The sequence below is a fragment of the Carcharodon carcharias genome, chromosome 12 (genome assembly GCF_017639515.1).
Source record: "Carcharodon carcharias isolate sCarCar2 chromosome 12, sCarCar2.pri, whole genome shotgun sequence".
Taxonomy (NCBI): domain Eukaryota; kingdom Metazoa; phylum Chordata; class Chondrichthyes; order Lamniformes; family Lamnidae; genus Carcharodon; species Carcharodon carcharias.
The window spans coordinates 43,942,696-43,956,467 of record NC_054478.1 but is presented as its reverse complement, the minus strand read 5'-3'; the positions used below and the strand labels follow the sequence as shown (position 1 = coordinate 43,956,467).

The 13,772-nt window shown below is 42.8% G+C and overlaps 1 protein-coding gene across 1 annotated transcript in view; it reads right to left on the bottom strand.

The window, feature by feature from the left end:
• The window catches only part of LOC121284946 (low-density lipoprotein receptor-related protein 1-like), a 1,922,347-nt gene that overhangs the window by 725,955 nt on the left and 1,182,620 nt on the right, over positions 1 to 13,772 (bottom strand). Inside the window, exon 27 of the mRNA XM_041200912.1 lies at positions 12,675 to 12,919. Within this exon, the coding sequence (XP_041056846.1) occupies positions 12,675 to 12,919 (245 nt within the window). The remainder of the gene's footprint in view (positions 1 to 12,674; positions 12,920 to 13,772) is intronic.

The window sequence follows — 13,772 nt, the reverse complement described above, 5'->3', positions numbered from 1 at the left end:
AATATTCAAGTTCTGTACTACCAAGTGACCATTAAAAAAATTATGACTATTCCATGACTAGGTTGAAACATATCAATTCAAAATACTTTTTCCAAAGCTGTTAAATTGTAATTTAGAAAATAATAGCCTGAATCAATGTTTTCCTTTTGACATTAACATTGGCCAGAAATTTCTGCCCATTGCGAGGGTTGTGCAGGGGTGCGAACCCGTTCGACGCCCCCGATTGGGGCTGCGCCGCCATTTTATGTGGGTGGGCCAATTAAAGCCCACCCATCATGACACACACCCGGAAGCATTGTGCACTCCCTGTGCGGGCAGGGGAGGGATCCCCTGAGTGGTTCCCTGCGCACTTTTGCACATCTCAGGGAGATCTCTGCAAAAGAGCGCAGAGATCTCCCTGAGGCACAGAGGTGCCTCACGGAGATTTGTTTCAGTCTTAAACTTTAAAATAAAGGATTTTTAAACTTTTAAAACATTTCTCTTCATGTGACATTATCACATAAGCTGGGACACATCAAAGAACAAATGTATACATTTTTATTAGATTTTAAAACAGTTCATGAAACTTCATCCCGCCCATGGATCAGGTTTCATGAAAAATGCAAAGGCCGCCTGGGCTCTTCGCCTGCCCGCCAACCTTAAGGTAGCTCTTTTAAAGCCAACCAAATAAACTAAATCAACAAAATGAGGGATAAAGTAAACACAGCCCCTAAGTTAGGTTAGTCGTAAAACCAAAGACAAAGTTTGAAGAAAACTTACAAACATTAAACCAAAATGTGATTAAGAGGGTCAATGAAGCACCCCAGACCCTGCGGTGCCCACCGGGCATGTAAGGCCTCAATGGTGCCAGCAGACACCGCGTGCTCCCTCTCCAGAGACACCCGGCCATGAATATAGCCGCGGAAGAGAGCCAAACAGTTGGGTGGGACGAACCCCTCGATCGCCCGCTGCCTGGATCTGTTAATGGCTAACTTGGCCAAACCCAGGAGCAGGTTCACGTGGAGGTCCTCCTCCTTCCTGGCCCCCCCTCCGCATCGGGTGAACCTTGAGGTAGGATGGGCAGCTCATTAAATTGAATTAATAAGTTTTTAACAGGCCTTAATAGGCCTTTGACAGTTCGTCAGGGACTTGGCTATGCGCCCGCTGACCTGACAATCTAAATGACGTGTGGTGAGGTGGGGACACATGCCCGACATCACCGCGCATCATGTTACACATCGATGACTGGGCCCCGCCCCCGCTCGCCAACGGTAAAATGCTGCCCATTATTTTCAATTTTAATGAATGCAGAGTTCAAATTACAATTCTAACTTATATTAGTTTGATGAAATGAATGATTACACTGTACTGACTATTCTAATTCTGCTTTCGTATGTGAAGCCCATTAAATGACATTACTTAAAATAATCAGATTTTTTAAAAAAAATACAAGATGGCCTATTTTGTCTCTCTAGTTTTTGTGCTTGTAATTAATGTTCAGAAACAGATCAGGGACATGGTCACAAACATATCCTCTCCACTCCCCTGTCAGTATTTTGAAGGGGCTGTTCCCTCTGTGACACCCTAATCCACTCTTTAATCACCTCCATGTCTCCTTCCCAGAGTACCTGCCCACGCAATCGCAGGAGGTGTAACAGCTGTCCTTTTAACTCCTTTCTCCTCACTATCCAAGGCCTCAAACACTCCTTTCAGGTGAAACAGTGATCTTCTTTCAATTTAGTCTACTATATTCGCTGCTAACAATGCGGACTCCTCTACACTGGGGATACCAAACATAGATTGGGTGACCCCAATCTTTGCAGAACACCTCCGCTTAGACTACAAAAATGACCCCAAGCTTTTGTTTACTTGCCATCTTAATTCACCACCTTGCTCTTACACTCACATTGTTGGCCTCAGCTGCTGCAGTGTTCCAGTGAAGCTCAATGTAAACTTGAGGGGCAGAGCTTCATCTTTTGATTAGGCAGCCTTTTGGATTCAACATTGAGTACAATGATTTCAAGCCATGAACTCAGATTCTCGTTCTAATTTTTTTTCCCCCATGTGTCGGTTTAAATCATATGTTTCATGTTTCTGCTTTCAGACAGAGCTGTTCATTATTCTGCCATTCACACTCACTCTGGACAAATGCTTTGTTTCTTTATTACAACCACTGCCACTCTCTGCTTTTTGGTTCACGACATCTTCATCATTTAATCTCTCTTGCCCTCTAACTTCCCAAACCTTCCTTTTTGTTCCTCTTTCCCCACCCTTCTTTCAACAGCATAAAACCCATCACATTTCTATCCTCCTTTAGTTCTTAAGAGGAATCATATTTGACTCGAAACATTAACCCTGTTTCTCTCTCCAAAGATGGTGCCAGATCTGCTGAGCATTTCCAGCGCTCTCTGTTTTTATTTCAGATGTTATGCTTCCACATTATTTTGCTTTTATGTTAGCTATTGGTTGACATTTGTATGAAATATGGCATAGTTTAGTGTATAAATTTGGTTTAAGAGTGTTTTTTTTGTATTGGCTTTTATTTTTGCATTGTGGTTAGGTGGACACTATGATGGTCAGTAACAGAGGAATGGTGAAAACAATGGGGAATTACTGTTGCATTTACTCATAATGTAATCAGGTGAGCTGTTCATGGACAGTCTGGCTGTAAATGATTTTGTTGGTTGTGCCCTGCATTTCTCTTCCTCCTCCTCAGCTTGTCACCATATAGATAGTGGTTAGGGTTGTGCCTTCATGTTGGTGAAGTTGTGCAGCATGTAGTTGACCACTATGAAGTTTGACAGCTGCTTTGCTGAGTACTGCATGGCTCCTCCAGAATGGCCCAGGCAGCAGAAGCATTGTTTAAGCTCCCCAATGATCTATTCTGTCACATTTCATGTGGCAACATGGTTTTTATTGTGTGCGTGCTGCTCACATTAAGGAGTTAAATTCCATTTTGCTTGGTTTACACCTCAGTATTGACATGCAATGCTCATTAAGCAATGCCCATGCAGCCAATGGCATCCTGCACCTTGTTATGCTCAAAAACATATGTGCTCACTCCATTGCTGCTCCTTCGCAAGAGAAGTTGAAGTGTATTCACCTTCTTTGGAATACAGAGTTCTAATGATCTCTCTTAAGCAACAATGGATCACAAACTGAATGATAGCTCCTTCCTGGAAGGAGCAAGATGCATAAAAGTTCACAGCCATAGTCACCTTCACAGCCACTGACAATGTTGTCTTTGCCCTGGTCTGAGAATGCAGTTGTGGCTTCAGCAGGTACTGGATTTCAGTGAGGACATCCTGAGTGAAGAGCAGACATCCCCAATGAACTTTTCCTTGCTGAGGTTAAGGTAGAAAAATTGCTCTACAAACACCCTGGTTGGATATGGCCTCCTCTTGAGAGCCCTTCTCCTCTCGTCCCTCCTCTAGCAGCTTGTCCTGCACTGTGTCACCCTGGCTCATTCTCCCCATCATGCAAGGGGAATCCATACTACACCCATGTCTGGAAGCAAGTAGTTTGTGCAGAATCCTTGAAGTCAGAACAAAGTCCTTGAGCACATGCCACATCACTGCCAGTAGACTGCAGCAACTTTAGGCATGTCAAGCAATTACCAAACAATTCCACAATCACAACAGGAGCCAACAGAAATCAACTGACCTGCGAGAAGATTATTTTAAATACCACTGGTGGAGGAGGCCCCACCTGCTACTGAATACTCTACATATTTACAGTGGCTGTTTCCTAAGCATGTACATTAATGGCCTCACTGAAGTGGCAATCAGCATGGCTCACACCTGCCACAGATGCCATTTTGGAGCCAAATCAGCACTCAAAACCCTCAAAAAACATACACCAGTGTGCTCAATTTTGTGGCCATGGTCTCCAGTGGCAGCACCACAAAATATAATTCCTGCCAGTATATTACAGCTTTATAAAATGGCCTCACTAAATGAAATGCTTTTACAAAGATGTTTACATTAGTCCTAAGCATTACTTTCCTGAGCAGGTCAGCCACTTCAAAAGTTACCAATCAGCAATGTAATAAGTTCTATGCAATCCAGCAACAATCAGCAATGAGCTCCTCCATCAACATTCATTTAGTTCAATGTACACTGCAAAGATTTCCAGAACAGATTTATTTAGTGAGCAGTTCAGCGATGTTGGATCCACTCCATTGCCTATGTAATAAAGCCGTGTAGCCATTCACCTCTGGCTGTTCTCTAGCTTTGTTTAAAGAAGGTCTTTTTTTTACAATGAAAACATAGGAAACAGTTAAAGGAAGCTGAGGTTAATTTATACAAGGTTTTGTATAAATTAAAAGGAAACCATTAACGAACTCTGGACCCTTCAGCGACAAGTTTTTGAGAATTGAAGGAGAATGGGAAAGGCCTTCTCCTTCCAAAAGGACCATTAATAGACTCATTGTGGGATCTGATTACCACTCACCACCAACATGTACTGCCATCCTTTTACTGCAGGAAGCTGAGCTGGGAAGTGCTTGAGGCAGGTGGCAAGGAAATCCTTTGAATTCTCCGGCTCACTGTCATCTAAATTTTAATGATTGGATAACTGAATTTCTGACTGGGAGTTGGGGGATGTGGAAAACTTCTAGCAGTGTTTTCAGGAGCAGGAAAACAGCTGCAGCTTTCTTGCCAGGAGTTATTCCCAGTGGCAGGAACAGCAGTGGCTCGGTCACCCAGTCACTTGAGGTGGGTGGCCAATCAAGCCAATTAATTGACTTATGGATGACAATTGTACCATGCTGCCGGCATTTTTATAGGTGTCAGATCGGCCACCCCTGGCGAGTCCACCAACTGCATTCAGGCAGCCTCTCAGAGGCTTCCCACAGGAGTCCTTTCTGGAGACTCCATGATCCAAGGAAGGTCCTCCTGCAGCCATGGGTGGCTCATCCCTTTGATTGTTGTGGCCTGCCTGCCTCAATATTTGTCCTAACTGTTTTTTAAGCGTGCTTCAATATGGAATGGCCACCTCCATCGTTAATGTTGCCAAGGCTGTAGAGTTAACAGCCCTCTCATTGGGCTGGGAACTGGGAGGGTCAGGCTGCCTTCGTTAATTGGGTTGCGGTTCTGGTAGTGGCCTGTTGATTGGCCACCACTAGTAAAACTGCTGATGCAATCACCTGCATGGACTTGAGACCCACATTTGGACTCAACGTCAAGACTCATGGCATGCTGGTAAGGTCCCGGCCAAAGTCTTGCTACTATTCCACAGGGCTTTGGTGAGACCAAAGCTGGAGAGCTGTGTGCAGTTTTGGTCTCCATATCTAAGGAAAGATATACTTGCATTGGAGTCGGTACAGCGAAAGTTCACAAGACTGGTTCCTGGGATAAAAAAAGCTGGTTGTCCTATGATGAGAGACTGAATAAATTGGGCCTATGTTCTCTGGAGCTTAGAAGAGTGAGAGGTGATCACACTGGAGCATACCAGATTATGGAGGGGCTTGATAGGGTCGACATAGAACTTTTTTTTTTTCCCAGGCTGGGAATCAAGAACATTGGGATACAGTTTCAAGGTAAGGGATCAATCATTTAGCACTGAAAAGAGGAGAAGTTTCTTCATGCAGAGGGCTGTGAATCCTTGGAATTCTCTATCCCAGAGGATTACAGATGTTTCATTGCTGAGTATATTGGTAGATTTTTGATTTCTCAGGAAATTGAATATTGGAAAAGGGTGGGAAAGTGCAGTTGAGGCAATCCAGCCATGATAATTTTGAATAGCAGAGCAGGCACAAGAGGCCATATGGTCGACTCCTGCAACTATGTTCTTAAATGACAGATTGTCAAGGCACTAGCAGCTATGAGAGGCCTGCTCAGTGAGTGAGAACTTATATATTAGCATAATGTGCAACATTTCATATCTTTACATTTCTGCTTGAGTATCATTAACAGGCCAATTCTCAGAGGCCCCTGATTAAATTATGTATGCACTGAGGAATCTGCTTAAGTCCCCAGTTTAGGCTAAAAGTCTGAATTCTTTGGACGAGTCAATGTTTTGTATAATTCAAGCACAAAAAACACATGGTGGAGGACTCTGAGGATAATTATCATCCAAGAATGAATACTTTTTAATCAAACCATGCTATTTTAACTTATGTAGACTGATTCACAAAGTCATCAAAGCCCAAATGACATCCTATATGACTACACTGTCGTAAATTATCCCACCTCATCCTTCGCAACCTATCTGCAACCTTCGATACAATTTATTACATCATCCTGCTCTGTCATCCAGTTGATTAAACTTCCCATGCCAAGCTCTATTTTTTTTTATTCATTCAAGGGATGTGGGTGTCACTAGCTAGGCCAGCATTTATTGCCCATTCCTAATTGCCCTTGTTCAGAGAGCATTTAAGAGTCAACCACATTCTTATCTATCAAAGAGTGGTCAGAGAATCAATTGGAATTGCTTCTCCATTCCTGAACCATTACCTCTGGAGTTCCTCAAGGATCTATCATTGACCCCTTTCTAATTCTTATCTATATGCTGCCACTAAGCAACAACAACATTAGATTCCCCGTATGCACTGATGACAGTCAACTTTATCTCACCACCACCACCACCACTGTTGACTCCTTCGCTTAAACCAGCCTAGGCACCTGTCAATGGGACAATCTGAAGCCAAGACTTCCAGGGCCAGAGCTGCTTAAGGTCACCCTGAAAGACCATTTGCAGTGTCCCCACCACTGAAATTCAGCAACCTTACACCAACCATTCTGTAGTCACTGGGTAAAACAGAGTAGGAGCACTGAAACAGATGGTAGAATAGGGAAGACAGGCACTAATGGAATGTACAAGGGTGATTAATTGACTTTAGAATGCAGTATGGCATGTTTTGATTTATGAATTTGGTTTGGGATGTTCAGAATATCAGTTTTTACTTTTCCATTGTGGCCAAATTGTTAATTTGATGTTCAGTAACAGAGGGAAGCTAAAATGTGAGATTGTTGGTGACTGGGGTTGCATTTGTTTGTAATCTAGCCAGATAAGTTGATCACTAACAACCTGATCAGAAAAGGACAATGCTGGTTTTATCCTCCATTCCTGTTCCTCTTCCTCCTCCTTCTCCTGAGCTGCTCACTGCTTAGCTGGTGGCAAAGACTACCCTCATGATGGCACGATTGTGCAGCAAACACCGTTCCACCACAAATCTTGACATATACTCTGTTGCGTAACAGGTACCTCCAGTGTGGTCCAGGCAGTAGAAATATTGTTCAAGCAACTGATCGGTTTGCTCTATCACATTTTGTGTGAAAGCATGTCTTCTGCTATGTGCATACTGCCCACATGTATGTGAATTGCATAGTGCAGTCATCAGCCACATCATCAAAGGATAGCCCTTATCATCCAGTAGTCTTGTGGTGGCTAAAATGCCAGATGACACAGCCTGCTGCCAGGATACTAGTAATGACGCACTGCACATGGTTGCATTTCAGCTTAATGCTGAGGGAATGGAGTCCCTTTCGCTTGCTGCACATCGTAGAATTGACGTGAGGCACGTGTAAAGTGATTTGTGTGCATTCAATGATTTCCTCCACTATGAGAAAGCCTGCAAGCCTCATGAAGCTGGGTGCTCACTCCATCTGCTTCTGTTTGGCTAGAGAGAATGAAGTTACCTTTGGAATACAGAGCCTCATTGACCTTCCTTATGGAACAGTGAATGGCAAAGTAAATGATGCTGCAATTAATATATGCTCCCACCTGGAAGGAGCCTGATGCATAAATGTTCATGGTCACAGTAACCTTTCACAGCCACTAGCAATGCCATCCTCCTCCTGCTCTGAGACTGCAGTTGTAGCTACAGCTGGTGACAGATTTTGGTAAGGCCATATATAGGGAAGCACAGGCATCTGATGCACTGATCCTCACTGCAATTGGAGGAGAAATATTGCTCCCTGCACACCCCAGGCAAATATGGCCTCCAGCTTAAAGACTTTCTTCCCATCCTGCTCCTCTTTCCTCCAGCATCATGTCTTGCTCTGTGTTGCCTACGTTCATTCTACCTGTCCTGCTGTTAGGGAATGCATCTATTGCAACCATACCTGGGAGCAAGCAATTTGTGCAGAATTCTTCTGGTCAGAACAAAAAGTTCTTCACATGTGTCACACCAATCTCTGTAGGCTTTAGCAACTATAAAGAACTTAAAAACCACCAAACACTTTGACAATCACATCAACTACCTGTGGGAACCAATCAGCAACTAACCTGTCAACAGTTGACAATCTTTTAAAATAGTGCTTGTGTGAAGTTCTTCCTGCTGCTGAATGCATGCTCAACTGTGTATGTTTTAGAGATAGGGCACTGAACTCCAAAATGACAGTGTGAAATCAGCGTTACATGATCTGCTTATTTTGCATACTTTGCACACTCAATTGAGGCCATATGGGTAGAACTTAAAAACAAAAAGGAGGCAATCATATTTCTGGGAGTGTACTATAGACTCCCAAACAATCGGGGGGGATAGAAGGGCAAATATGTCGGCAAATCTCAGAGAAGTGTAAAGATAATAGGGTAATAATATTAGGGGATTTCAACTTCCCCAATGTTAACTGGGATAGACAAAGCGTGAAAGGCTAAGAGGGGGTGGAATTCTTAAAATGTATCCAGGAGAGCTTTTTGAGCTTGCAATCAGAAAGTCCTACAAGAGAGGGGGCGGTGCTGGACCTAGTTTTAGGGAGCAAAACCGGGCAAGTGGTAGAAGTGTCAGTGGGGGAGCATTTCGCTGATAGTGACCATAACTCAATAAGATTTAAGATAGTTATGGAAAGTGACAAAGATGGACCAGAAATAAAGGTTCTTAATTGGAGGAAGGCTGATTATAATATGATAAGACCAGATCTGGCCAGAGTAGATTGGGGGCACCTACCTGTAGGAAAATCTACATCAGAGCAGTGGGAGTCATTCAAAAAGGAAATAGTGGGAGTGCAGGGCCAACATGTTCCCATAAAGGTGAAGGGTGGGACCAACAAGTCCAGAGAACCCTGGATGTTGAAGAATGTACACTATTGGATAAGGGAAAAAAGGGAAGCTTTTGGCAGATACCAAGGTCTCAAAACAATGGAAGCCCTAAAGGAGTATAGAAAGTGCAGGGGGTTACTTAAAAAAGAAATTAGGAGAGCAAAGAGAGGGCATGAAGAAACACTGGCAGTAAAATAATTGAAAATCCAAAAGCATTTTATAAGTATATTGGGGCAAGAGGATAACCAGGGAAAGAGTAGGGCTCATTAGGGACCAAAGTGGCAATCTGTGAGAGGAGCTGGAAGATGTAGGTGAGATCTTAAATGAGTACTTTGTATCTGTATTCACTATAGAGAAGGACAATGCAGGTATAGAAATCAAGGAGGGGGACTGTGATATACTTGAACAAATTAGCATTGAAAGGTTGGGGGTATTAACAGTTTTAGCGGGCTTAAGAGTGGATAAATCCCAAGGCCCAGTTGAGATGTAGCCCAGTCTGTGTGGGAGGCAAGGGAGGAGATTGCAGGGGCCCTGACATTAATTTTCAAATCCTCTCTGGCCACAGGAGAGGTGCCAGAGGACAGCAAATGTGGTACCATTATTCAAGAAGGGTGATAGGGATAAACCAGGGATCTAAACTGAGTCTAACATCAGTGCTAGGAAAACTTTTGGAAAAAATTCTGAGGGACAGAATTAATCACCACTTGGAGAGGCAAGGATTAATCAAGAATAATCAACATGCCTTTGTCAGGGGCAGATCATGTCTAACAAATTTGATTGAATTTTTTGAGGAGGTAACTAGGTGTGTAGATAAGGGTAATGCAGTTGATTTAGTCTATATGGACTTCAGTAAGGTTTTTGACAAGGCCTTGCATGGGAGGCTGGTCAAGAATGTAAGAGCCCATGGGATCCAGGGCAATTTGGCAAATTGGATCCAAAATTGGCTTAGTGGCAGGAAGCAGAGGGTGATGGTCAAAGGTTGTTTTTGTGACTGGAAGCCTGTGTCCAGTGGCATACTGCAGGGTTCAGTGCAGGGTCCCTTGCTGTTTGTGGTGTACATTAATGATCTAAACATGAGTGTAGGAAGTATGATCAGTATGAGTGTAGGAAGTTTGCAGATAACATGGAAATTGGTGATGTGGTAAAAAGCGAGGAGGAAAGCCTTAGACTACAGGGCCATATAGATTGGCTGGTCAGATGGGCAGAACAGTGGCAAATGGAATTTAATCCTGAAAAGTGTGAGGTGATCCATTTTGGGAGGACTAACAAGTACTGGAGTACACGATGAATAGTAGGACCCTAGGAAGTACAGAGGATCAGAGGGACCTTGGTGTGCATGTCCATAGATCCTTGAAGGCAGCAGGACAGGTAGATAAGGTGGTTAAGAAGGCATCTGGGATACTTGCCTTTATTAGTCAAGGCATTGAATACAAGAGCAGGGTAGTTATGGTGGAGCTGTATAAAACATTAGTTAGGTCACGTCTGGAGTGCTGTGTGCAGTTCTGGTCGCCACCCTATAGGAAGGATGTGATTGCACTGGAGAGGGTGCAGAAAAGATTCACCAGAGATTCACCTGTTGCATTTCAGCTATGAAGAGAGACTAGATAGGCTGGGATTGTTTTCCTTAGAGCAGAGAAAGCTGAGAGGGGACCTGACTGAGGCGTACAAAATTATGAGAGACATAGATAACGTAGATAGGAAGAAACTTTTCCCCTTAGCGGAGGGGTCACTAACCAGGAGGCATAGATTTAAGGTAAGGGGCAGGAGGTTTAGAGGGGATTTGAGGAAAAACTTTTTCACCCAGAGGGTGGGGGGGTATCTGGAACTCACTGCCTGAAAGGGTGGTAGAGGCAGGAATCCTCACAACATTAAGAAATATTTAGATGAACACTTGAAACACCATAGCATACAGGGCTACGAGTCAAGTGCTGGAAAATGGGATTAGAGTTGCCAGTGGCTTGATGATCAGCATGGACATGAAGGGCTGAAGGGCCTCTTTCATGCTGTAAAACTCTATGACTTTATGACTTTTGGTGGACACACGCCCTCACTGCAATGGTTTTCAGAAGTGCACATGCGTGTGCTATCTTTTGAAGCAAAACAGCACCCATAGCACTAAAAAACGAGTGTTAAGGAGCCAAATTTCATTGCCATAATTTCTCAAATGCCTTGAAAGAGTGAAAGACAAAAAGCCTGGATAACCATCAAGGCTTCAAACTGAGATATTTATACAGAGGTGCATTGACAGTTTTTATGCTGCATAAAACTAACTTATAACTGACTTCATTAATAATTGTACTGTATCATAAGGCAGGGCTTCCCAAACTGGGGGTCATGACCCCATGAGATACTGCAGTCACAAGCTCTGCGGCACAGCCCGACAGAATGTTATAATAGCTGCGAGACCCCTTTAAATCCTCACTTTTTAAAAGAAATGGTGGGCATGGGCTAAATCGCCGATGCTTGAGGCCTGATTCCTGCTCCAGAAAACCAACTGAAAAGATAAGTTTATAAACATGTGTGAAAATTAAAAACTCTGTTCCCCCTGCGCTCACAGCTCTCACTTAGGGGCCACAGCAACTTCAAAGCCCCAAATTGGGGTCCCAGTTGGAAAAAGTTTTGAGAAGCACTGTCAGGGGGTAAAACGTCATGTTGAGGAAACAATACTTTTCATTTTTTTTAGCTTCGGTAAAATGCTAGCTTGCAGAGTCATTTGTAAAGTAGGCATGTTATTTCTATTGGTGGAGGGGGGCAGTTTTATCTTTTTCAGGGGAACTTTCCTTGTTTTATGACATAATCACAGTGTTGAACTCAAGAGAAACCAAAAGTGAAACAGCTATTAATGACTTTTACAATAAATCTTTAGTGACAGTTTTCAGCCTGATCTTTATATAAATGGTGTTACAGGCAGGTTGCACAGCTGGGGAAAATATATATTTGGCTTAAAAATCATGATTGGTTCCTATCCTATTTGGCTACAATTATGACCAGCTGAGTCCTGTGCAGAGTTATTAATGATACAGCATTTTGATAACTTGGTTTGATATCAACATCTGATATTTAAACAGATTTTTCTGGCTGGATTGCAAGCTCAATATTTCCAATGAGACCTTTTATGCTAGATTCTTGAAGTAGTTCTCTTTTTTACAGCATGGTTATTTCAAAAACAATTACATTAATTTTAAACTGAACAAGCATATGTTTGTGTCTGCTTCAAATCACTGTTTGTGACCATCTCCTTTCACAGCATCCTCGATGATTGGATACAAGGCAAGGGAAAATACTTGAATGCCTTTCTGGAGGGAGACAGCAAAACCTGAGCCATGCAGCCTCCTTTTTTTTTGGCCACGCGTGCTATTTTGCAATCGCTTTGGAGGCTCTGGCAATGCCTTCTGAGGTCATGCAATGCCAGGGTTATACCAGTAATTGCCACAGGTAACAACAGTATCAATGTGACAATGTCCTAATATAAAAGTGATGCTTAGGGAATCGCAATGAACATTTAACATTTCCTTAAGACATAATTTTGTGCATTATAGGCGAATTAAATATAGCTATATCATTTTGCAGCACAATTTATCAGATGGCTACAGGAGTAATTATAATTGTTACTGATGTATATCCTTACATGTTTGCTTCATCTCACAAGCTGTTCTCTTCCTGTGCTTTAAGTCACAAAGCAAACAGTAGCAGAAGTTGAACAGCTAACCTACCTTGTGGCTGCCTGGTTTGGTGGTAAATCTGTAGGTCATATGGTCGTGCACTGGTTCTCTGTACCACAGTGACATTATGGCCAGTCCATTTATTGGCTTTCAAAAGAGTGTTAGTCTTCCAGTCAGTCCAATAAACATCACCTCCGTACAATGTTACAGCAAAAGGATGCGAAAGGTATTCATGATTACGCAAGACTTCAATCAGTTCACTGCCATCATATAAGGCTGAATAAATACCATCAGACCTGCATCAAGAAAAATAAGACATAAGAAAACAAAGGCAAAGAAAAATTAGAAACACACAATTACTTTCTCAAGCAGGAACTGAGTTTACCTCATCCGTTATGATGAAGAAAATGCTAATTATTATTTTTAATGTATAAAATAATCATTTTTTAAAATAGATGATACTGTAACAATAAATACGTGCTGTAATCAGTTCCGGCTGCTAAGGGAAAAAACATGCAAAGATCAAGGTACGGTTTCAAACTGTGAAGAAGTTGTATTGCGACAAGCAGGGAAAACCTCACATGCACAAATCGAACAATGTAGTTGAAGTGGAATATTTAATTTCAGTCTTCCCAATTCAGATTTCAGTACTCTTTGAAAATTGCCATGTAACCAACTATCTGCCAAGTTCTAAGTTTGAAACAATAAAGTAAAAAAGGTGGTGAGGAGAAGCAAGGTACCTCTCCGCAGAGAAGAATGAACAGTCAAGGGGTGGAATCGTCTCAGAATTGCAGTAGGTGCGGTAGTGGGCATGAAAAATACTGTTTTACCTGCTGGCCGCAATGGCAGGTTTTCGTGACATATCATTTGCTTCCTGGTGCATCCTATCTCATTAATAATGCATTCATGGGAAACACGCCAGATTGCTGGCTGGTGGGCTCAGATTTGCCCGCTACACCATGATCTCCACTTCCTTGCTCCAGGTGCTATATTTAAAGTGCGCCAGAGTGCGACCTACTTCATGTTTACTCCAGGCCACAGATGGCCCCAAAAGCAAAGGTAACAGCAGCCCCCAAATTTAGTGACACCTCTCTGGGGCACCTACTGGACATAGTGGAAGCCCGCCGCAAACTGTTCTATCTGCTCTCT